General features: G+C 33.8%; 1 protein-coding gene across 3 annotated transcripts in view; it reads right to left on the bottom strand.

The window, feature by feature from the left end:
* Positions 1 to 23,204, bottom strand: part of LOC118201536 (protein kinase C, brain isozyme-like) — a 435,934-nt gene that overhangs the window by 221,533 nt on the left and 191,197 nt on the right. For all 3 annotated transcript variants that reach the window (XM_085818956.1, XM_085818955.1, XM_085818957.1), the window contains exons 3-4: positions 7,587 to 7,669; positions 5,440 to 5,551 (exon numbers count right to left, since the gene is read on the bottom strand). In XM_085818956.1, the coding sequence (XP_085675082.1) occupies positions 5,440 to 5,551; positions 7,587 to 7,669 (195 nt within the window). The remainder of the gene's footprint in view (positions 1 to 5,439; positions 5,552 to 7,586; positions 7,670 to 23,204) is intronic.

Here is a 23,204-nt window from a genome sequence, read left to right on the forward strand (position 1 = left end):
TGATTTGTTTTGCATTTAAACACTAAGGTTCTAAAATGTCCCTTAATGTTGAAAATGTGAAAATACTTAAATATGAAAAGGTAAAAATACTTTAATGTGTTCTCAGAGTATATATGTGTATCTTTCATGAATAATGTATCATTTTGAAGTGATTAAGAAATTCTTTCATTTTGTTTACACATAATGACTCCTCGAGAAATGCATAATCATAATATTCAATGTTGTTTCGAAATGGTAAATTGGTAAAACATAAAAAGGTAAATATATTCAAAGCGAGTAAAATTCTGTATTAGAAATCTTTATAACATGCTGAATGTATAAATCTTATAAACGTAGTTTCTATTTGAGCTTAACTTGAGGAACCAGTGACATGTTTATTACCCTTGTGCCTCCATAACGGTTTTATTTATTGATATTTTTTTTCTTCCATTTCCGCTTACATTGCTGAAAATTGTTTATATTTGATGATTTAACAAAGGGTAAGATTCTTTCTGCCAAACTGTTATTTTTTATACTGATTGATATACGTTTCAGATGTGCGCAGTTCTTTTGGTTTCATAAGTGTATTGCTATTCATGAATGTTTTATTTTGTCCTTTGAGAATAGAAATAATTAACAGAAAAGGATTTTATTGATGTTATTTAAACTGTGCTATTTCTAACCCTGTAAAACGTTTTCTTTTAAGCAAGAGAGTGTTTTTTACATATTATTTTGACACTGTGTTACTTTTGATATAACTAACTTTAGTATAGTGCTGTTCTATGTTAAAATTACTACAAATCTATTCTGGGTAAGGTGACCTCATTACAACTTTCTAGTTAGTGCCACAATAAAGTGTTTAAATATAAGTGTTTTTAAATAATATAATAAAAAATGTTTAAATAATGTTTTTAAATAATAAATAATATTTAATAAAATAAAGTGTTTTTTTCATCGAAGAATTTATTTTAAGTGAAACACGTCATCATGTCGTTTTTTGCTAAAGGACGTAAACAAGATATGTATGTTCTACCAAAAGAACTTGGGGTGAATGTTACGGAACAAATGACAATAGTTGATATTAAGGATGCCATTTTAATGAGTAAGGGATATAATGAAGAGTTCACTAAAGATCTATATTTTAGCATTATTGCGGAACGAAAAGAAATAGAGAAACGTGAATTTAACGAAAGAAAACACCGTGAGGAACGCGAATATAACGAAAGGAAAGAGAGAGAAGAACGCAAGCACGAGCTTGAGAAACTGAAAATACAAGTAGCTAGTTCAGGTGCTAGTCATGATTCCGTACCTGCTTTGAAACTCACTGACACGGATATTCCTAAGTTACAATTACAAACTTTAATTCCTCACTTTAATCCACAAAGTGATGTAATGAGCCTTTTTCTCACCCTATTTGAAAGGCAACTTACAATTTTGAACATACCTCAAGGGAAATGGGTAGTGTATCTCTTTGGTTTGTTACCTAATGACGTTGCAAAATTGATTGCTCGTGATGCACAAGATTATGACAACATTAAACAAATTCTCTTAAAGCGTTTTCAATTGAGTGCTGAAAAGTTTCGACAGTTATTTTCGCAACATCGCAAAAGTCTGGATAATACATGGCGAGATTTTTTCTTTTAGCATAAACTGTTGGACTAACTGTGACAACAAGGCTGCCCTCTGGTAAGTAGCCAGAGAAGTACTTCAGTAAAAGCCAAGGCTCCCACTAGATAGGTTGTACCAGCCTGTTGCTCTGTAATTTTTCTTAAAGTTAAATGTAATGTCCGTGTGTAACTTAAACCTGTAAATAAATATTTGTTACACTATACTGGACTCTTCTATGACCCTATCTAAAACGACCCCTTTACACAAAGATTTTAACAGCAGCATATCAGTCAGTGTACGTTTAGAATTCCCGATGCAGCGTTAAGTGTTGGCATATATTTTTCTGTTTCTTTCTTTTTTCTTTTGAGGCTTATATCAGTTTATCATATCAATATTCAATTTTCTTACTAAGATGTCTTTACAAAACTTTTTGTCTTTTTATTATTACGTTTTGTGTATTTACTTTATTTATTAAATATCACGTTCTTGGCGCTTACGCCACATAAACTTCGATTCAACAACAAAATCACAAAATAGTTAAAAACAGGATATTTTCAGAATTTCCGATATATATTCTCGTGCGCTGAAGATAAAAATGTTTTATTCCGTACAGTGTTGCCGCCACTGCTCGCCAGCAATTTGAAAGTCAAACGCAGTTTATAGTGCTTCAACGCAAAATGCCGTTTCGAGACTAATATCTCATTCGATACTAACGTCTTTTTGGGGATAATAAAAGCTATTGCCGCAGCTTGGAAATCTGTGCCATTACACCACATAAAAATCGGTTTTAGCAGAGCCTGGGGACATAAAGAAGCTAATCGTTTTGACGAGGTAGATGATGACAACGATACCTCTTCACCTGACGAATGGAATAGTCTACAAGGCGTTGCGAACGCCAGTGTTAGTTTTAATAAGTTTGGGGTTAGTCACAAAGTGTTACCAAGTGTGGTTCAGTGGAATGTGATATACAAGCAGTTGTGTCTGAGATGCAAGAAATGTCATCAGAAGAAAGTGAGGAGGAAAATATCATTCTGCCCAGCCCCCAGGAAATCATACACCAGAACATGCGGAATGTTTTACTGCAACATTTATATTGACCGTTAGTTTTACGGAAGCTATACAGTTGGTCGTGAAGTCACCAGGCATTTTCGTTCCTGACCGCTACAGCACAATACACAGGAATGTTCATTAGAAAAGGGTTTGTGAATGCATTTTTTCAAGTAACAGTATAGCAATGAATGTAGTACTGTAGTGTATTTTGCGACGGCCCACATAATGCATTGCAGTATTTATATAACTATATACTGTAACTGGTTAATAAATAGAAAAATGTATTCAAAAAAATAAAATTTTAGCCCCGGTTAACACGATTTTTTTAGCACGAACTCTTAATGAGACACATTTCGATGGTTTCAGATATTACGTGATTTACGTATAACTAACGTAAAACACAATGCTTGAGCCTCAGAGATCACGCGACTTACGTACAGCTACTGTAAACAAACAAGGTCATTCTTCCTTTTATTTTTTTGCGGAAATGTATCTTATTTTTCGGTCTCTTGAGATTCACGTTTAGAGGGTTGACTGTAATTTTAAGGCTTTTATGTTAAACTAACCAGTTATTATGATTTCGATCTTTACATTCACTACTTCTTTCCGCTTTTCCAACCAGAATGCAAATTAGTTTGGAGTGTATTTAAGCTGAGGGCTTTTGCATATTCAGGGAGAGAGACAGTTTCTGAAACTCACGTAGCGTTGTTAGAATTCTGCCATCTCTAGCTAAATATTGGCTGTTTTTGCAGCAATATTTTGAGCTTACGTGGGATTAAATTACTTGAGGCAGCTTGTAGCTCAGTGCTTTACAGTATAGTCTTGGACTACTGATCAAAGTTTAAAGTTACTTGACTATGTTTATTTATTTGGATCATCTCAAGTCGCGATTGTTGCTAGAGCACAAGCTGTGCCCTTTATGTTAAAAGTTCAGTTTAATATGAGGTTGTTTAAATTTCTCTCAGGGTTTGTCATGCTATTTCAGACATATAGATAACTACAATAAACACATAGAGATAACCTGTCTAGTTAGGTTACAGGACTAAAATTCCAATATCAGACTAAGTATAACCTTAGATACTTTATAAGGGACTATTATTGGCTCAACGAGGCGTCAGCCCAGAAGAGCTATTAGTCTCAAAATGGCGTTTTGCGTCGAATCACTATAAACGGCTGTATCAATTTTCAAATTTTTATAGATTGTTGTATATAAATTGTTGTATCTATTATACAAATTGTCATATATTGTTATTTATGTTACGCGTAATATAAAATCTGAAATCGTTTGGATTTTTCTTTCTAATTAATCAGTTTTTTATGATATGGATCTTTACTGTAACTTCTCCTTTCCGTTTCCTCACCGGAATTTAAATAAATAGTATTCAAGCTGATTTTTCTTCCACCAAAATATCGCGGGGGACACAACGCAAGGAGAAAGCATCATTTTACGAAAACAACGTGAGAGAAAAGAAACCAAGGAAAAATCATCATAGGTCTAAAACATCATGGTATAAAATAGGGTCTTCGAAAATAAAGCGGTTCAAAGCGTTATAAAAACATCTTCATCGAAAATATCGTGGTGGAAAATAAAGCACCTAAAAATCATCGCATAACGATAACATCGCATACGTATTTTTCAGTCTTTAATAGTTGCAAATGCATCTTCGCATAATGATTTTCACCCACAAGTAAGTTACTTTTACCTCTATATTTCATATTTTGTGGTTAATTAACCTTTTTTTTTTTTTTTTTTTTTGGCTAAAGAGCAAGAAGGAAACTTTAACATTCAAAAGCTCAAAAGGAGTAGAAATTTAATGCTACATACACCAGTTAACAAAACTTTATGTATTGGGTCAGTCCATAAATTCGTGCGCATTTATTGGTAAATTTTTAAATATTATAGAAAAAAAAATTTAGCATTTTAATCAATTATATATTTTCTTCCATTATCTACAATGTCTCGCCATCTTACAGGCATCATTTTTATGTCATTGCTGGAGAAAGACTCTGGTTTTGATACAAAAAGACTTGAAAGTTCATTGTGTACATCCTGTTTATAATTTAATTTTTTTCCCAGTAAAATATTTTTTTAGGCACAAAATAAGTGAAAATCACTTGGAGCAATATCTGAGGAGTAGGCAAGATGTGACAAAATCTCGCAATTAAATTCACTAATTTTTTGTTGCGTTGTTCGAGCCATATGCGATCTAGCGTTATCATGATGAAACAACACTTTCTTGATATTCAACAATCGTGGGCGTTTTTTGATCAATTCTGAGTTCAATAGCAGGTACAATTTACAGTAGTCACATGTGACTACTTTAAATACAAAATTTCAATGTTTTAAAGTTTTTGAGTTACGCAAGCTAAATACGTACAGAAGTTACGAAGAAAATCCATTTGTCTATCCGTTTTGAAAAAAGGGCCCTTTAATTCGTCTGTACGTACAAATGTCACAAAAATAGTCAAAATGGATGTTTCTTTTGAAATCTGATAACGGAAATTTTTCGCGATTATGATACTTCCTTTACTTCGTAAAAGGAAGTAAAAAATAACATTGCTGTGTATTCATGGCTATACATACATTTATTATTAAATTCTTCCCTAAGCCGATTTCGAGTCAATATGGAGGTGGTCGCCACAGAGAAATTATACTTAATACCGATGTTTATTTATATTCTAAAAATATTAGTCTATTCCAGAAGTCGTCGTCTATTAAAGGTATCCGCTATAAAAGTTTTACTGGAATTGCTGAACTTTAACGTGACAGAAAATTTTGCAATTGCTTGATATAGCACTTACCTTTACATTTGAGTCCTTGGTGAATGATGCCATAGAGAAGAGAACCACAATGGTCGCAAAATGCGGGACTTGTATACGTGTGGATCATAAACTGATGCCTCGTCCTTACATCCTGTAATTCAAAATAATTCATGAGATACCTTAAACGCTTTGAATACATACCAATATAAACATGTATATTTGATTTCGAAAATTGAAGGAAGGGAATCAAACAATTTGAACCCCATTAAATGAGCGCTCATTGCTGTTACAAATAATACAAGTAAGTACGCAAAAGAAATGTTTTACACATAAAACGTTACATCAGATTTATTGGTCATAAAAGAATTTCCCCGGTATATGAACCCCTAGCGACTTATCCAATCGAAATGAAATTTCAGATATTATTATTTGAAGGTATGCGCTCGAAATTATGATGATTAAAAAAAAAAAAAAAAAAAAAAAAAAAAACAGAGCTCTTAAGGTTACGGTTACAGCGAAACATTTTTTGAAATTTTCGAATGGCAACACCCACCTTTTTTTTCCGCGCAAATCGATCAACTCATTGAAAAACCATAAGCAAGCGGCGCTAGAATCAAAATCGCCGGCATAAAAACATTTGCAAAGAGGAGCATTGTAAAGGAACAACGACAACACACAGAGAAAAAAACTATGCGAATTATTTATATTCTAAAAAACGCGATTACAATAAGAACATAACAAACAAATGGAGTAACAAGTAGTTATGAGGTATTTCTCCTTCCTTCTTAGCATGCCTTCGTGGTGCTGTGGTCAACACACTCGACGCGCATTTGAGAGACCAATAGTTCGAGTTCCGGCAAGGGCATTGCTCATTTTTCATCGCTCCTACTTAAAAAAATGCCTAATGTCTCTATAGTGGCGCCCGAACTAAAAGGTGGTGAATGAATGATTTGGCGACTGGGTTACCTAAACCCCAGTCGTCCTTTAAAGGGGGAGTATATAAGGTATTTCTCCCGCCTTCTTACCATACCTTCGCGGTGTAGTGATCAGCACATTTGGCGCATATTCCAGAAGTCAGTGGTTCGAGTTCCGGCAAGGGCATTTCACGTCTCTCAGCATCAAAAATGCTAACGTCTCTACATAGTGACGAATAAACTACTGTAACTATCACAATATTATTTCTTTAAAATAAACCTATATTCGAACAAGACTATAATAATATTAATATAGCAGTATCTTATAAAACCTACTTTCCTGTAACTCGAATCGCGCCCATTGTTATTGCTGTGTCTGCTACTACGTAGGCCTCAATTCAGTCATAAATAATTTGAGAAGGAGAATGTGCAGCCGAGTCAATAAAATTGTAGAAGAAATATCAATTCGTGATCGGTCGGTTTTTGTATCAGGTCGGTTTTTGCATTATATATTCAAAAGTTAGCAGACGAAAGTTTGGCATGAGTTTTGCAGGTAGTTTGCGAGGGTTTGTCTTAGTTAGACAAAAAGAATCCTTATGTGGACGAACCCATTTAAAATTAGGAAAAAATGAACCCGATGAGAAACGGGCAAATTATGCGGATATTTTTTAACTTTCGGAACCTGGTGCTGCAAAGCTAGGGTAAAAAAATATGCGAGGAAATACGTAATTTTGTTACAGTTGCTTTCTGGACAATAATTTAACATGCCCAAATGTTAAAAATAATAATATTTAGATGAAATGTTATTAAGATAATAATTTACTAATCATACAAGGAATAAAATTCTGAAGGAAAAAAAAAACTTACAAATATCCCATGTAAGTGTCACTTACTCAGCTAGCCATATAGTGACCAATTATTATTCAGCTAGCCAATTATAACTTAGCCATTCAATTATAAACCAGCTAGCCAGTCAGTGGCCAATTATGATACAGCTAGCCTATTATGACTTAGCGACCAATTATCACTCGGCTAGCCAATTGTGACTCAGCTAGCCATACAGCGGCCAATTATGATTCAGCTAGCTATGCATTGGCCAAGACTCAGCCACATGATCCAGCTAGTCAATTATGACTCAGTTAGCCATACATTGGCCAATTATGATCAGGGGAGATTATTTTGCCAAAACGTTTAGCTTCTGAATGCTTTCAGAATAAATTTTTACACTTGTATGACAAGAAAAATTTATAAAACTACCAACAGGGTACTTACGTCTGAATCGACCCCTTTGTCGGCCCCTGGACAACTGAAAGTGACGAACTCGTGGCATCTTTTGTGCACAACGAAGCTACAAACTGGAAGAAAAATATTAACAAATTAGAACGGAATATAAACTTGAAAGTTATTTCAAATACATAGCCAGTTGAATGAATCAAAACACACATCACATAAATTCAATTCGTTTCCCTTCTTAACGTTTTCATCGGTACGTATCGGTACAAGCGCACTTGAAAAATAAGAAATAGCATAGCCTTCTTCACTGATTACTATAAAAAGAAATTCTTGACAGATTGCCTGTACAAGGTGTTAAAATATGAACAGATTTTAATGAACCAAATTTAATTTATTGAATACAAAGTACCGACTTACATACTGTTTCTCTGTGGCATCACCTGTCAGTGCAATGCATGTTCTTAAAAGCGCAAAATATTTCATTATTCGGCATACAGTTGACGCTGCTTAATATGAACGCCGTTAATATTATAATCGAATCCCGAAGTTTCGCTCATTTTTCTACACGAAAATGGAAAATACATCGCTTATTGTGATCAACATTTCGGTTAACATGATGAAAATAAAATACAGCAATTTTTTTTAACTAAACTAAAGTTACCAAATAATGTCAAATTAGGTAATAAAATTGCCAAGTGTCAGAAAACTTTTGCCAAGTAAGGATTATGTCGCCAAACAGCTTGAGTTCGATTTCAGTCCACTATTTAAAATTACGCAAATAAATAAATTTATAAATAAAATAAATAAATAATTTTAAAAAAACCTTAGTTTGATTTCGGTTTTGAATAATTCTATCGATTTTAAGGATGATTAGATCCCTTTTCTACAGGAGCAACAAATTAGAATTAGTATAATCCTTATTAGGTATACATTCATAAGATCATGTACGTGGGATTTCCACAAACTGGATAGATTTTTATGGAATCTCAGCACAAATATCTCCAAACTTTATATATAGCTCTAGAAAATATATCTAAAATTTTACAGAATTTTGCGTAAAAACTGGGTCATACTTCTAAAGGATACTAAATATGTTTTTTAACACTGAATGTTTTTACAGAATTCCCCCCTCCCAATAAAACGTTTTCATAAGGGATAGCTCATAGAATGTGACAAAATTAAATTAACACATCCGGATAAACTATTATCGAATAATTTTTTTAATCGGAGCAAAGTAGGCAAATAAGATATAAAATCACTAAATAAGTTTAAATAGATTACAAAACTTCTCAAGAATCAGAACAATGTCACCCAGTAGGGAACTATGTCGCCAAACAGTTTGCTTTCGGTTTTAATCAACCACTTAAAATTAGCCAAATAAGCAGTTTTCGCCTGGCTTAGATTTTGAATAATTTTATCTTTTTTGAGCATGATGGAACACAAATTCCTTTCACGAAGCGAAAAAAATAAATTCTGCACAATATTTTTTCCCGTTGCCCTTTAAAAAAAGAAAAGAAAAGAAAAATCCATTGAAATGTTCTACGCTAAATTTAGGTTGCTTTTTTTTTGCCTAATTTTAAATTTTACGTTTGAATGTTGTTTTCCAGTGAATGAGGATTGTACTCCGAATATGAAGATAGGGGTACAGCATCAGTCAAACAATTTCCAGAAATGTTATTCAAAATTTAATTTTAAATTCTATGTATTCTTCTTTTTTTTTTCGCAATGTAAGAAATAATCACACATTCAGGCAGATCTGCATTATTTACTTTCTTTAAATATAATATACAGGACGATAATATTTGGTGGGAACAATCTGAAAAGTGATACAACGCATTTAAGCTTTTCAACGCAAAATTCCATTTCGAGATATCCCATTCGGGACATTCATATTCCATTCGGGAGTAACGTGAATTTTGGGCTAAAAACTATTACAATAATTAATTTATATGACAATTTATACGAAGATTAATCTTATTTTTAGAGAAAATTCATTTAAAATTAGCCATGTGATACGCCAATCTAAAAAACTGTAACTACAGGAAAACTATTCCGAAAATTTTGAAACCTAAAAGTCACATAAATTTACTGAAAGATAAGCTGAACTCGCTGGTGACGAAACGCGTCCTTCGCGATTTGCTGAAATTTCAGAGAAATGAAGGATGCGACAGCTGCGAGATAAATGACTTCAAATTATGATTGAAATATGACAGTGATTGGAGCTATAAATTTTGACGCGGAAGGAAATTACTGGAGATCGTTTAGCCAAGGACAGGGAGGAAAATTGACCAGCCTTTATTACACTAGCCTTTATTACACTTACTAAAATTTAAACTCCGTGGAAACTTTGCTGAGAATATGACAGAGCGCCGCTTCATTTGTGATCACATTTGCCTACGGCAGTTTTCAACACATTAACCGAATGCTTCAAAAATCGCAAAATGCTTTCAAAATAGTAATGAAAGTTAACCAATTTAATGTAAATAAAAATAAATAAATAATAATAAAAGAAAGAAAATCTGAAAAGATTCAGATTTTAACATTCTACAAGAGAATTTGTTAAGATTCCTTATGCCTCGCAAAGCATTGCAGGTTACCAAACTGCACCTGGACTCAATCCTGCTAACACAATGTTTTTGTCTTTTTAGCTTTGTTATTAAGTATCGCTTCCTTCGCAGTTACGCCACATAAAATTCAACAGTAAAATCCCAAAATATTTAAAGACTGCATATCTATAGAATTCCCGTACGTTTATTAGGGGTTGTCAAACTTTTTATATTTTGCTGTGTACTTTCGCTTCTGTTTGCTTTCATTATTTTATATTCGCTGCATATTTATATTTATTTATATTTGCTGCATATTTCTATTTTCTATATTCTATTTATTTTATACTGCTGCATATTTCAACATTTCATGGAAACTTGTTACTCGTGCGGCCAGCCGTTTAAAAGAATTACAATTAAAAAAAAATCTGATGTGTACACCACATGACTTCCTTGTACGGAATATTAAATTATACGCATTTTTTCTTGCATTTCATTTACAATATTGCCTGACAATATTGCAAAGAGAAAGGGATAGTTTCAGTTTAAAGTTTTGAATACTTATTTTAATCATTCACATTAAGTTAACAAGTTCTGAATTAGTATATACAATGAATATATAAATTAAAGGAAAAAAACAACAACTAAAGAAATAAAGTTCATAACTTTTGGCTAGCTGCTGTATAAATCTTTTGTTTAATCTAGATAATTATAGCTTTTTACTAATATTTTTATAAAGAAAAGGATTTCTTTATATTATGTGATCATTACACACAGAAATTTTTGTAAAGCAAAAGCAGACACAACAGTTTATTGATTTTTAACTTAATTAACTAATTCCACATTTTAAATAAATAATAATAAATATTTAAAAAAATCTGAATGCTTTCAAATTTTATATTACACCCAAAGGGACGATTTTTTTAACGTTTTGTGTCTTTCCTTTATTTATTAAATATCACTTTCTTCGCACTTAAACCATAAATTTCAATTCGACAGCAATATCGTAAACTAATTTAAAAAGAGCATATCTATCCGATACACAGTCTCGTGCGCTGGAGATAAAAATGTCCCCCCCCCGTACAGAGTTGCCATTGCTCGCTTTGAAATCGTTGAGTTAGCAAATCAAAAATTCGTTAAAGTTTTACAAAATATAAAACAGATAATAAAATAAATTCCAAATTAGGGCTTCCAGTTGCCCATATTCGGTGGAGAATTACGTTATTCAAAATTGGATAGCTCAAGTACCGTTGTTTTATCACACTACGAGAAAAATACATACACTTATGCAGATTCTTCATTATTTAACTTTAAATATAATACAGGGTGATAATATTTGGTGGCAGCAATTTGAAAAGTGATTCATTCACACTTTTAAAGCTTTCGACGCAAAATGCCGAAACAAAATTAATAGCCGTTCTAGGCTAACGCCCTTTGCCTAATAATAATAATAGTGGTTAATAATAAGTATAACAAAAACTTTTCATTTTCTTCTAAAAATGCAAATTAAAAAAAAAAAATTCTAAACATCTTAATTTAATGCTTGGAGTCGAAAAAAAAAAAAAAAAAAGTTTGGTTTCATTTATGCTCGTCTGGCATGCTTATTCACAAAGTTTAAATGATTTTTTACCATTCAAAAATACTAACTCAGTATTTGAAAATATTGAAAAACAGCGAAATGTTTCATTTAATTATTCTTGGTTTTGAAGGTGAGGATGGCGATGATTTCTAAACCGGTTTAAAACAGAATCCTAAGTTTTTAGAAATCAGATAAGATGCTAATTTTATATATTTAAAAACGTAAATTTTAAGATTACAGTGACACAATCCTTAGAATGTTGAAATAAGCTTAATTATTAATGAGCTAATTTGATGATTTGCATTCTGTAAACTGCTTTCGTGTTAGTTTCAAGACATTGTGAGATGAATGAGTTTAAAGCATAAGTTGCCTAGCTGTTAGCGCAAAAGGGATGTTGGTCCCGAATGGGATATTAGTTTTGAAACGGCACTTTGCGTTGAATCAATAAAACCGGCATATCGTTTTTCAGATTGCTGAAACCAAATATTATCGCCCTGTGTTATACTTAAATAAATTAAATAATGAAGAATGCGCATGTATGTTTCTCGCATTGTGAAAAAACAAAGGAACCTAGAGCTATCAGATTTTAAATAACGTAGCCCTCCATTCGAACATGGATACTTTTGAGTTAATTTTATTACTATTTCATATTTTGTAAAATTTTAACGAATTTTTGATTAACAAAATTAACCGTCTCAAATCAAGCAGTAGCAACACTGCACGGAATGAAACATTTTTATCTCCAACTACCGACACTGTTTATCTGAAATTATAAAGATATGCTGTTTTTAATTATTTTGTGATTTTTGTTGTTGAATCGAATTATATGCGGCGTAAGCGCCCAAAACGGGATATTTAATAAATAAAATAAGCGCACAGAACGTTAATAATAAAAAGACAAAAAAAGTTTTGTAAAGCGACCTTAGTAAAAAAACCGAACAAAAATGATGAACTGAGAAAAGGCCAATTCAAAATAGAAAAATGTATGGCAACACTTAACGCTGCATCGGGAATTCTGAATTTAAAATTTTTGTATTTTTGCTGTTGAATTGTATATGACGTGCAAAGAAAATTATGCTTAATAATAAAGCCAAAAAGACAAAAAAAAAAAAAAAAATTGCCTTAGTGTGAGTGAGTGTAACAGCAGACTAGTAGACTGCGAGGTCAGGGAGAGCGTAAAAAATATTAACAAACCCTTTTGAGCGACTGTTAAAATAAAATATGAAACCTTTTAGTTTTTTTTTTCCAATTAATTAGAAAAGTCGGATTTATTCTCTCCTTTTTATATTCGCTGCATATTTCTGCCATCCTCATTCCCATGCAATTTATGCCGTAGCGAGTTTCGGGCGTTTGCTTATTCCATTCGTTAGACAGTCGGGGCCTTCCTAGAACTGCAATAATCTTTAAGGATTCGGAAGCAAAAACATTTAAAAGATTCATCCAAACCTCTACCCAAAATATCAAGTTTAACAACCCTTGAAATATTCGATATTTTCTCTTCCATAATAGTGTTTACGCACTTCTCACCTCAAGATGCATCCGAATAACATAACAGACGAATCGATATCCTTCCGAACAACCTCCTTCGAACCTCTCCAACACCCTTCACACGCAATGTTTTCCTACCAACTTAACGCTCTCTCTATAAATAACGGCCCCGCCCTATTTCTGATCGTCTGCTGACAAGTAATGGACATACCGTGCAGAAGAGTCGGTACCGAATAAACAACACAAGGCGTCATTAAATAACAAGAGCTCTGCAAAAGCGCCAACCATAAATATTTGCATTAATACAAACTCACAGATGAAGCACCGAGCATGGCGCTCTCATTAGTTGGGATTTATAGCGGTATTTTGGTTGTTCAATCTGTCGCGTGTCAATAAATAACTGTGACAAAACACGCAGTTACTACTAGTTACTACTTGGCTGGATTGAGCGTCGTGGCACATTTTGGATTGCGGTGTCTTCGTTTCTAACGGTGCTTATTTTAGGTCGTGGAGCGATGCGGAAGGCAATAAACGTTAATTAGCCATTACATTTGTATTTACTCTCTCTCTTCTTGCGGTGCTGAAAAAGGCATTTGAAAATTATATCATATACATAAAAAATTATTTATATGAGAGATCTCGACGACTTCGAGACCACTGATATAAAGAATTTCTTTTTATCAGCTCCCGAAACAATTTTATGCGGCCGGCGAAAGCATTTCAGTTATGTATTCGTCGCAAATAGGATGCTACAAAGATTTCAAGATTTTAATTACTTGAAGGCGTACTTTACATTATTTCCATTACCGTTATTCATACGAACGTGAATAACGTTATAAAAAATAAATATACACACCAGAAAAATGTATAAATTGAACTTGTTGATTTACAGTGTGACATAAATCACATTCAAATATTTTAATATAGAGATTTGATCGTACTTGCCAAAAAAGAATATGATCAGTTACGAATTTTTGCTCTACGTTTAATCGCTTTATTTGGGAACACGATACTCTTCTGTTATGTATATTTTCATGCATGCATTCATACACTGTGCAAAAAAAAAAAAAAAAAAAAAAATGGGACAGTTCTATAGCTCCCGTTCTACTGGGCCGATAGATGAAATTCAACTTGCGTTTTTCATGTCTCGGAAGCGTGACTTAGGATATATATTAGATTTATATACAGCATCATTCTAATATTGGTATATTGACATAAAAATCGGACTTTTACTGAAATGACATGCCAATTTTTTTCCATATTTCGATTCTACGGCTCAAATTATGGTAAACTGCCAAATATTGTAAAAATCGCAGTAGTAGTTTTTAAAAGATTAGCTCCTCAATGTTAATTAATTTGATATATATTTATTAATCTCTCTCTTTTTTATTAAACTTATGTCATTCCTTCTTCCAGAATTCGAAATTTATGCTTAATCCAAGTATAATTCGTACATTTTTTATGATTTATTATATATTTTTTTAATTTTTCGAAAACATTTTTGTATTGTAAACTATAAAATTTTTAACATCGTCTTAATGTAGATGTAATTCTAGGCACACCTGCAAAAAAGTGGAGTTTTTTATTCAAAAGTAAAGATATACATGAATTTACATATTAGAGCGTTTTGAAATTTGTATCTTTATTTTTTAAGCGATAATAACGCCAAATGTGATTTACGCACTTTGTTAAAACTGTTTGAAAGTATGAAGGATGACTTTTTTCCGCTAGTGTACAATGAAAAAAAGAAATGGAAAATAGGTTCCTATAACATTAAGAAGTTCTCCAAATCAATTATTCTTGACGAAAACTGAAAAAAAAAATACAGCAAGATAAAATTTTGAATTTCTTCGTAAATTTCGCACTAAATTTTACAAACTTTAATATTTAGGCATAATTTGAGTCGTAGAATCGAAATACGGGAAAACATTGGCATGTCATTTCAGAAAAATTCCGAGTTTGTGTCAAAATACCTATATTAAAATGATGCTATATATAAATCTAATACATATCCTATGTCGCACTTTCGAGACATGAAAAACGCAATTTGAATTTCGTCAATTGCCCCAGTAGAACAGGAGATGTATAACTGTCCCCCTCTTTTTTTTTTTTTTTTTTTTTGCGCAGTGTATATATGTAGGTGTGTATATGTGTATACACGCACACATATACACACATACACACCTGCATACATTCTGAATCCGATCCCGATAACAGAAGGATGCTTGGAACAGAAGTATATGTGAACAGCCTTTTTTTCACAGTTTAAAATTAATAAGAAAGGAACCCGAATGGCCAATGAGCATTTAGAATCCGTGATGAAATCTCGTAATTTTTCTCCAGTGCACGAATATTATACAATCAAATTTTGCATTAACGATAATGTGAAGGAAATAGATATTCTTAAAAGAAAAGTATCGCAGAATTTAATTCACGTGCTAAGTTAGTAAACTTACTCGACAAAATGTCCTGCTGCTTCTATGCGACTTTGAAACGACCACATGCCAGGATCAGGTGGTTCTTAATCATACTGGCCGTAACGTTCATGGCAGCCTTCACCAACTCCTTCGTATTGTGACGCTGCTTGTTGGTCTCCTAGTCAACGATGCTCCAGGCGTTAAGGTTCATCCTTTCTACAGACATAGTAGTCTAAAGTTCAAATCTGGAGAACTATAAGACACATGCTTGGGGTCACAAGATCATGAAAATTCTCGGCCAGTCACTCCTTGGTAGCCTAGCTTATGGGAGAGGTAGCAGAGTCCTGCTGGAATACGTACGGTCTTCCTTGGCTACCGTCATGATAAAAGATTGATCTCGATGCACATCTTAATCTTGATCAAAATTCTTTTCATCTAAGAAGAACTAGAGTATGTGGACCCTTGGGATGTTTCAAGTTATTCAGTAAGCGCTTTCACGGAAGCATTCGGTTCTCTCGGGTGTTGTCGGAGATGAAGTGCCCTCTTCTCATCACACATGACTTATACCTGATGACCACTGGCACCACAAAACTGATTGTGGAAGGTTATGGCTTGCTAACGTCGTGACTCAAATACCTTGTGCGCCCACCAGCGGTCGAGCGGTAAAGTCGCTGAACACTGGTAGTTCGGTCCGAGGTTCGAATCCCCATGGGCGTTTTCGTGGTTTTCCCCATGTGTAACGTGTATACGAGCCAGTTTCCCTTAGAAAGTGCTCCACGAAGGCATCCCTCCCCTTAGGCAGATAGCCCTCGAGGCTTTGCCATAATTACACAAACAAACAAACAAATACCTTGTGCACCCCATTTGTTTTATTTAAAAGGCAAGTGTAACAATTTTATATTATTCAGTATTCATTTTTACTTTCTTGTACGTAGTAATGAAAGTATTGTAATCGCGAAAAATTTCGGGTATCATATTTCAAAGAAAATATCCATTTTGACCGCTCTGAAATCGATATAAACGATGTTTTTGCGTAATAGCTGTATATACAGACAGAATAAGATCTCTTTTTCCCAAAACGGATTGTAAGATAGTAAGTAAGATAATAATAATTTATTTACTAAAGAAATATTGATTATATTACTTCCTAATACAAATTTAATAGAATGTATCTAAATGAAGTAACCCAGATGTACGAAACTTTAATCCCGAAAATATTATTAAAGGGACTTGAATTTAAATCATGAATAATAGAAATTCAAACTTTTAATACGAAAAATTAATCAACCAAGTAGTTATCGCCATTGATCGGAAATTGGTTGACTTTTCAGGGGAACAAACCAACCCCCGTTCAATTAACAATAATTAATAAATGCGAAGGTGTTTCGTCTTTTACTCAAGTTATAATGATGATGCCAAACTCGCAATTTTAGTTAAGGCCAAAATTGTAGTTGAGTTTTAATTCAAATAGTGAGATTAAAGAAATGAATTAAGATGTATATTTTATTCATTTTGCAAAGATTGCATTGTTTTTTATGTTTCTCATGTTTATTACGATTACTTCTGTTTACTGTATTTATGAAAATAGTTTTTAATTAACATACATGAAAGCGAGGGTGTTGGGGGGCACTTTATTCAAGTATATAATGAAATATTTTTACCACTTAATTTAGCTATAATAACTCGAGATATCTAAAAAATCCATTAACTTAAAGGAAGTGTTACACTCAAAATGAATTCTTTATGGTACTCTACTTAATTTGGCTAATCTATAAAAAGTTTCTAAAAATCCATTAACTTAACGGAACTACTTCATCTTAATTTTGTCCTTAACTCAAATTGCCAGTTTGGCATCACCATTATTACTTGAGTAAATGGCGAAACACTTTCGCATTTATTAATTACTGTTAATTGAACGGGGGTTGGTTTTTTTTCCTTGAAAGGTCAATCAATTTCCGATCAATGACGATAATTACTTGGTTTATTAATTTTCATATTAAAAGTTTGAATTTCTATATTTCATGATTTAAATTCAAGTCCCTTTAATAATATTTTCGGGATTAAATTTTCATACATCTGGGTTGCTTCCTTTATATACATTCTACTAAATTTATATTAGAAGATAATATAATCAATATTTCACTAAATAAATTTTCATATATATACATATGTGTGTGCGCATATGATTTGTGGTTTTTGTTGGAAAATCAAACCCAGTTCACGCTGAGGCATGGTTGAAGACACTGTTGCTCAGATGACAACAGGTTCGAAAATCACTACTGGCTTGCTGGTTAAAACATCATTTTTATTTTACACAAGAACAATTATTCAGAAATACATCTTTTCTAAACACTCAAACAAACTAGGGGCGCTAAACGCGCCCCATAATTTCTATATACGTAGCTACATTTTAAACAACGAAGAAAGACGGCGAAGTGAGCGACGTATTTCATTCAAACTGTAGACGAGAAAAAGCAATGGGTACTAAATTCGGCTGTATTTCATAGTCGGAAATTCATTATATTAACCCTGAGCAGCGAGGGGCATATTAATTCGCTAAATACCAGAGATATTGTAGGGAAAGAGTGATGTAACGTTCGGCAGATTGACGCAGCAAACCATATCCTTTGAAGCGGGGATGCGTTTAATTAACAGTTATGAATTTAAAGATCTATTGCCAACTGATTTCAATTAAGTTTAATAATTTTGTTTCGTATTTTTATTATATCTCTCTATATGTAGAAAGGCCCACCAGCGGCCGAGCGGTAAAGTCACTGAACACTGGTAGTTCGGTCCGAGGTTCGAATCCCGCGAACGGGCTGGCTTCATGGGTGTTTTCGTGGTTTTCCCCATGTGTAACGTGTATGCGAGCCAGTTTCCCTTAGAAAGTCCTTCACGAAGGCATCCCTCCCCTTAGGCAAATAGCCCTAGTGTGCTTTGCCATAATTATATACACCACCACCATCTATATGTAGAGAGAGAGGGAGAGAGACAGTAGTTATCGTCATTGATCGGAAATTGCCCTGATCCGATATCGATATGCTTATGTGATAGCTTTGTTCGTATATTTGCTTTTAAGGAATATAGGATTTTCAAGAATGAATTGTTGGAATTTTATAGGTTTCTGTGAAGTGTGTATTACTTGAAATGCACTACAAGTGCTTTTATCGAAATCAGTTACTCAAAAAGAACACGAACAAAATTAATAAATTCTAATATGTGCATTAACAGTACAACAGCGATGTTAAGTTACAAACATAGCAATTCTCACTTCAAGTCCTTACTCTAGCAAGTATTGCTTGCCAATTGCTTATGCAGCTGATCTACTACAATTGCTTAAGATTACGAATTCGTTTACTGTAAATCTTATTTTTTGACAAATCCACAAAGAAAGAAGTCTGTTGGAGTAAGATTGCAGCTTCTTGCGGGGCATGAGAGAGATCCAACTGAATGGTCTGGGCTAAGTCCTACTGGATCCTAACGGGATAGGTAAATGGGTTTTTCTCAAACCACGGTATGGATATTCAAGATTCAACTGATCTCGCACATTATTAGAGAAGTAAGGCAAGGCTCCATTTTATTGCAAGAACATCTACAGCTTAGTATCAGGTATTTCCACTTGCTCAGTTTTTAAAGAAAAATGTAAAAAGCATGTCCAGATACATATGAAACCGATCACAAATGGGCCACAAATCTTGTTATTCACTGTCATGTATCTAGCTGTGATCAGCTAATCAGCTGCCTTCATCGCTAAAGAATCCCACAAGTGAGACAGACGAGAGTTGTCTGGAGAACGAGTGGTAGGACGTTTACGCCTGAGTTGGAATTTCGAGTTCAGCCAGAGGGGCTGATTTAATTTGTAATGTATTGAACACCTGTGATTGAAAGGAGTTATTTCCTTCAATCATATAATATCAACCTCAGGTAAATATTTGTACATAAAAGTCGTTTACATATAATAAAGGCTTAAATTTCCAATAATGTTTTGTGTGACGTCTCTTGGCTACTCTGGCGAGCACGACATTCGCTAAGCGGCACCTGCAGAATCTAGAATGCGGCGTTCCTATGCCACACATGCAAACTTCCAGAGTCCAGACTTGGCAATCGAAACAATTTACATTCTAAAGTAGTTTCATGTGGATCAAGGCAACAAACTCCGTAACCGAAGCAACTTACACAGCAATTTATACAAGAACGTTGCCTCATGTGCAATTTAAGAGCCGCAAGTTCGGCAGCTGTAATGATTTGCATAACCATTTATACAAGAACATGCCTTCACCGTGAATAAAGCCAAGTACGATGTAAATGGTTGTGAAATCACTGTAATTGTCGATTTTGAGGTTCTGTCGAGGTTCTGAAAATCTGCATGTGACATCCACAACGAAGCCATATAATGTTCATATGCACATATAATAAGCATGCACAAAATATCTCAGAGTGGCTGAATCAAATAAAATCACTTTCAGTCCATTTCCTATGATTTTCATGCCACACATGTAATTCATTTCACAGAAACCTCATAAAATTCCACCAATCATTCTCGGGGACCTTGTAAAATAACCCTTCTAGGAAAAGGGTTACAACAGAACGAAAATGAGCTCATCCCAAAATGGATTGCTACAACAAAAAACATTTCTTCATAGTAGTTACATATTTACATGTTTGTTTAAGATGCCTTAAATATTATAAAGAAGAAACAAATCGTACACCATAAAGAAAGCTAATAGCGAAGAAGAGACTAGAACCAAGAGGCGGCGGGGAACTTTCTATGCGAGCACAATTACTTTTGTTCTGTTCTAGCCTTTCAAATTTTCCTTAATTCACTGCAACTTATTGATGCTATACTTGAAGAACGGCCGGAAATAACCTCCACTTAAGGGCATTAGTTCCCGGAGGCCAAAACTCGAGCCGTCGGCGGCCTTCAACGATATCCGCACAAACACAATCAACGTTAAGTGATCGAGCTTCAAAAGAAAAGGATTCAGGCTCTTATCCTCTTAATAGGCTGTTTATTCAAAGGCTGCGCAAACATCTTCCCGTGTTTAAACTAAGTAGCGGATTAAGAGATTATTGACTAGACTTCCGCTGGTGCATTTTCAGATAAGGTCTCTGCAACGTAAATGCTTTAGAGTTGAATTAGAACAATACAGCCAATGCTCTCGTTTCGAAGCCTCAACATATCTATTTATGATCGGAAATCTAACTGTTTTTCCTACTGTTTTTGAAGATGGTACTTCGCGATGTATGGAAATTTTATCATTAAGAAAGCAGTATTTACTGTCATTATTATAAGCTTTTATTTACAGTATGCGACGCTTAATTATGATCACATTTGCCAACGGCTATTTTCATAACATTAAGCGATGGGGAAAAAAATTTTTTACTACGCTAATTTAAAGTAAATATTACTAGAATCCTTTATAAATACGCATTTTCGCAGCATTTAAATTAGGAATAAAGTTACAATAGACGCAGCTTAATGTGATCGCTGTTAACGTTTTTTCTATCGTTCGGATATAGTTATCGGATTGCCGAATACGCGTACATTTATATACGAAAACAAGAATCGCTCATTGCGATTAACAAGTTTGTTAATTAAGACACAATAACACGCCAAATAAATACTAATTCAGAAGTCAAACAACAAAAATCAGCGTTATATTTACAAAATTTTCACAGGACTAGGTTCGATGGTTTTACCGAACCACCATCCTCAGCTGCAAAACCGCAAATGAACAAGATAGGAAATAATGATTAGATAAGATAAGAAAGCCTGGACAAGAATAAGCAAGTGGCGCCATCTGTTGGTGAAACCAGAACTAAAACATAATTTATTTAAAGGCCGAAGGCAAATTTGGATTGGAATTAGGATCGTTAACTAGAACAGAAAGATTTTTATGAATGTGAAATGCCTCTAGAAAATCCAGTTCTCCAATGGAAGATGTTTTTTGAATAATTTTGGCAGCAGAAAAATTGAAAGTGTGATTTTCGGACCAACAATGTTGAGCAACAGAAGACTTCTGCGTTTCCTTTTTTTCTAACATATGCCTCATATTCCTCATGCAGTTAACCGTCATAAAAACACCCTTGCAGTTAAATTCGATAAACTTCTTTTACAGTCTTCCAGTTCAAGTAGTTCAAAAAATCTTCCCATTGTAAACATCAAGCCAATAGTTAATATTTCTAATGTTAGTCTTTCAGAAGAACAAGAGAGAATTCTAAAATATAATTTTAACTTCTCACAAACCTGTAAACCCTCGATTCCAAAGATTTTGGCTCCTATCGAAAAAGCTTTCAAGTTCAGCAAAGTTTCAGATTCACAGAAAGAAATGATTAGGCATCTTATCGCTCATAATGTGAAATTCAATAATAAACCTTTGAAGCCAAATCTAACTGCGAGAGAGCTACAATGCGCGAAATTCATTCTAACCCGGATCTTATCATTTCAAAGGCCGACAAAGGTGGCCAGATAGTCGTCATGGATAAGAACACTTTCATTTCTCTTGCATCGAAATTGAGGAGCTAATTTCTCTCACTCAACTCTGTTTGAAACAAACACATTTTGTTTTCCAAAATAAATATTACAAGCAAACTGAGGGATTAGCCATGGGAAGCCCCCTCAGTCCCATCCTGGCTGATATCTACATGCATTATTATGAATCAAAATTGTTTGAAACTTTAAACTTCCCGGCATGGTTCCGCTACCTAGACGATACTTTTACCCCGTTTGAAGGTAATAAAGATGATTAAAATAAAGTTCTTTCAACAATGAATTCTATTGATCCTGCTATTCAGTTCACTTTTGAACTTGACACTTGCAATTCTCTTCCGTTTCTCGACATTCTGGTCACACGTAACACATCCAACTTCAGTACTACAGTTTACCGTAAACCTTCATCGGTTTGCCTTCCACCACACTTTAAATCATGTCATTCGACTAAACAAAAGTTAGCTTCATTTTATTCCTATGTTTTCCGTGCTCTTCAAGTTTGCTCCTCCAAACTAGCCCTTGATGAAGAACTAAATTATTTAAAAGCAATAGCTATTGACAGGGGCTTTTCACCCAACATTATTAATCAAGCAGTTAAAAAATTCTCATCTCAACACACTAAAAGCCACACTCTTATTTTAGGAGATTATAAAAATTCTGTTGTCATTCCCTTCTTTCCATCAATTAGCTATAAAGTTGCACATATTTTGCAGAAATTTAACTTTCGGGTTGTTTATTCTCCCATCAATAAAATTCCGAGTTCCATACTCAAGGACCCCATTCCGGATATGAATTCCTGGGGTATTTATAGGATTTCTTGCCAGTGTGGTTAATTTACATTGGCCAAACTAAGAGAGCCTTAAAATTTCGCGTCAAGGAACATGAGGCATATGTTAGAAAAAAGGAAACACAGAAGTCTTCTGTTGCTCAACATTGTTGGTCCGAAAATCACACTTTCAATTTTTCTGCTGCCAAAATAATTCAAAAAACATCTTCCACTGGAGAACTGGATTTTCTAGAGGCATTTCACATTCATAAAAATCTTTCTGTTCTAGTTAACGATCCTAATTCCCATCCAAATTTGCCTTCGGCCTTTAAAGAAATTATGTTTTAGTTCTGGTTTCACCAACAAATGGCGTC

Source organism: Stegodyphus dumicola, chromosome 6 (genome assembly GCF_044657685.1).
Source record: "Stegodyphus dumicola isolate Sdum_Otavi_A_Nest chromosome 6, ASM4465768v1".
NCBI classification, from domain to species: domain Eukaryota; kingdom Metazoa; phylum Arthropoda; class Arachnida; order Araneae; family Eresidae; genus Stegodyphus; species Stegodyphus dumicola.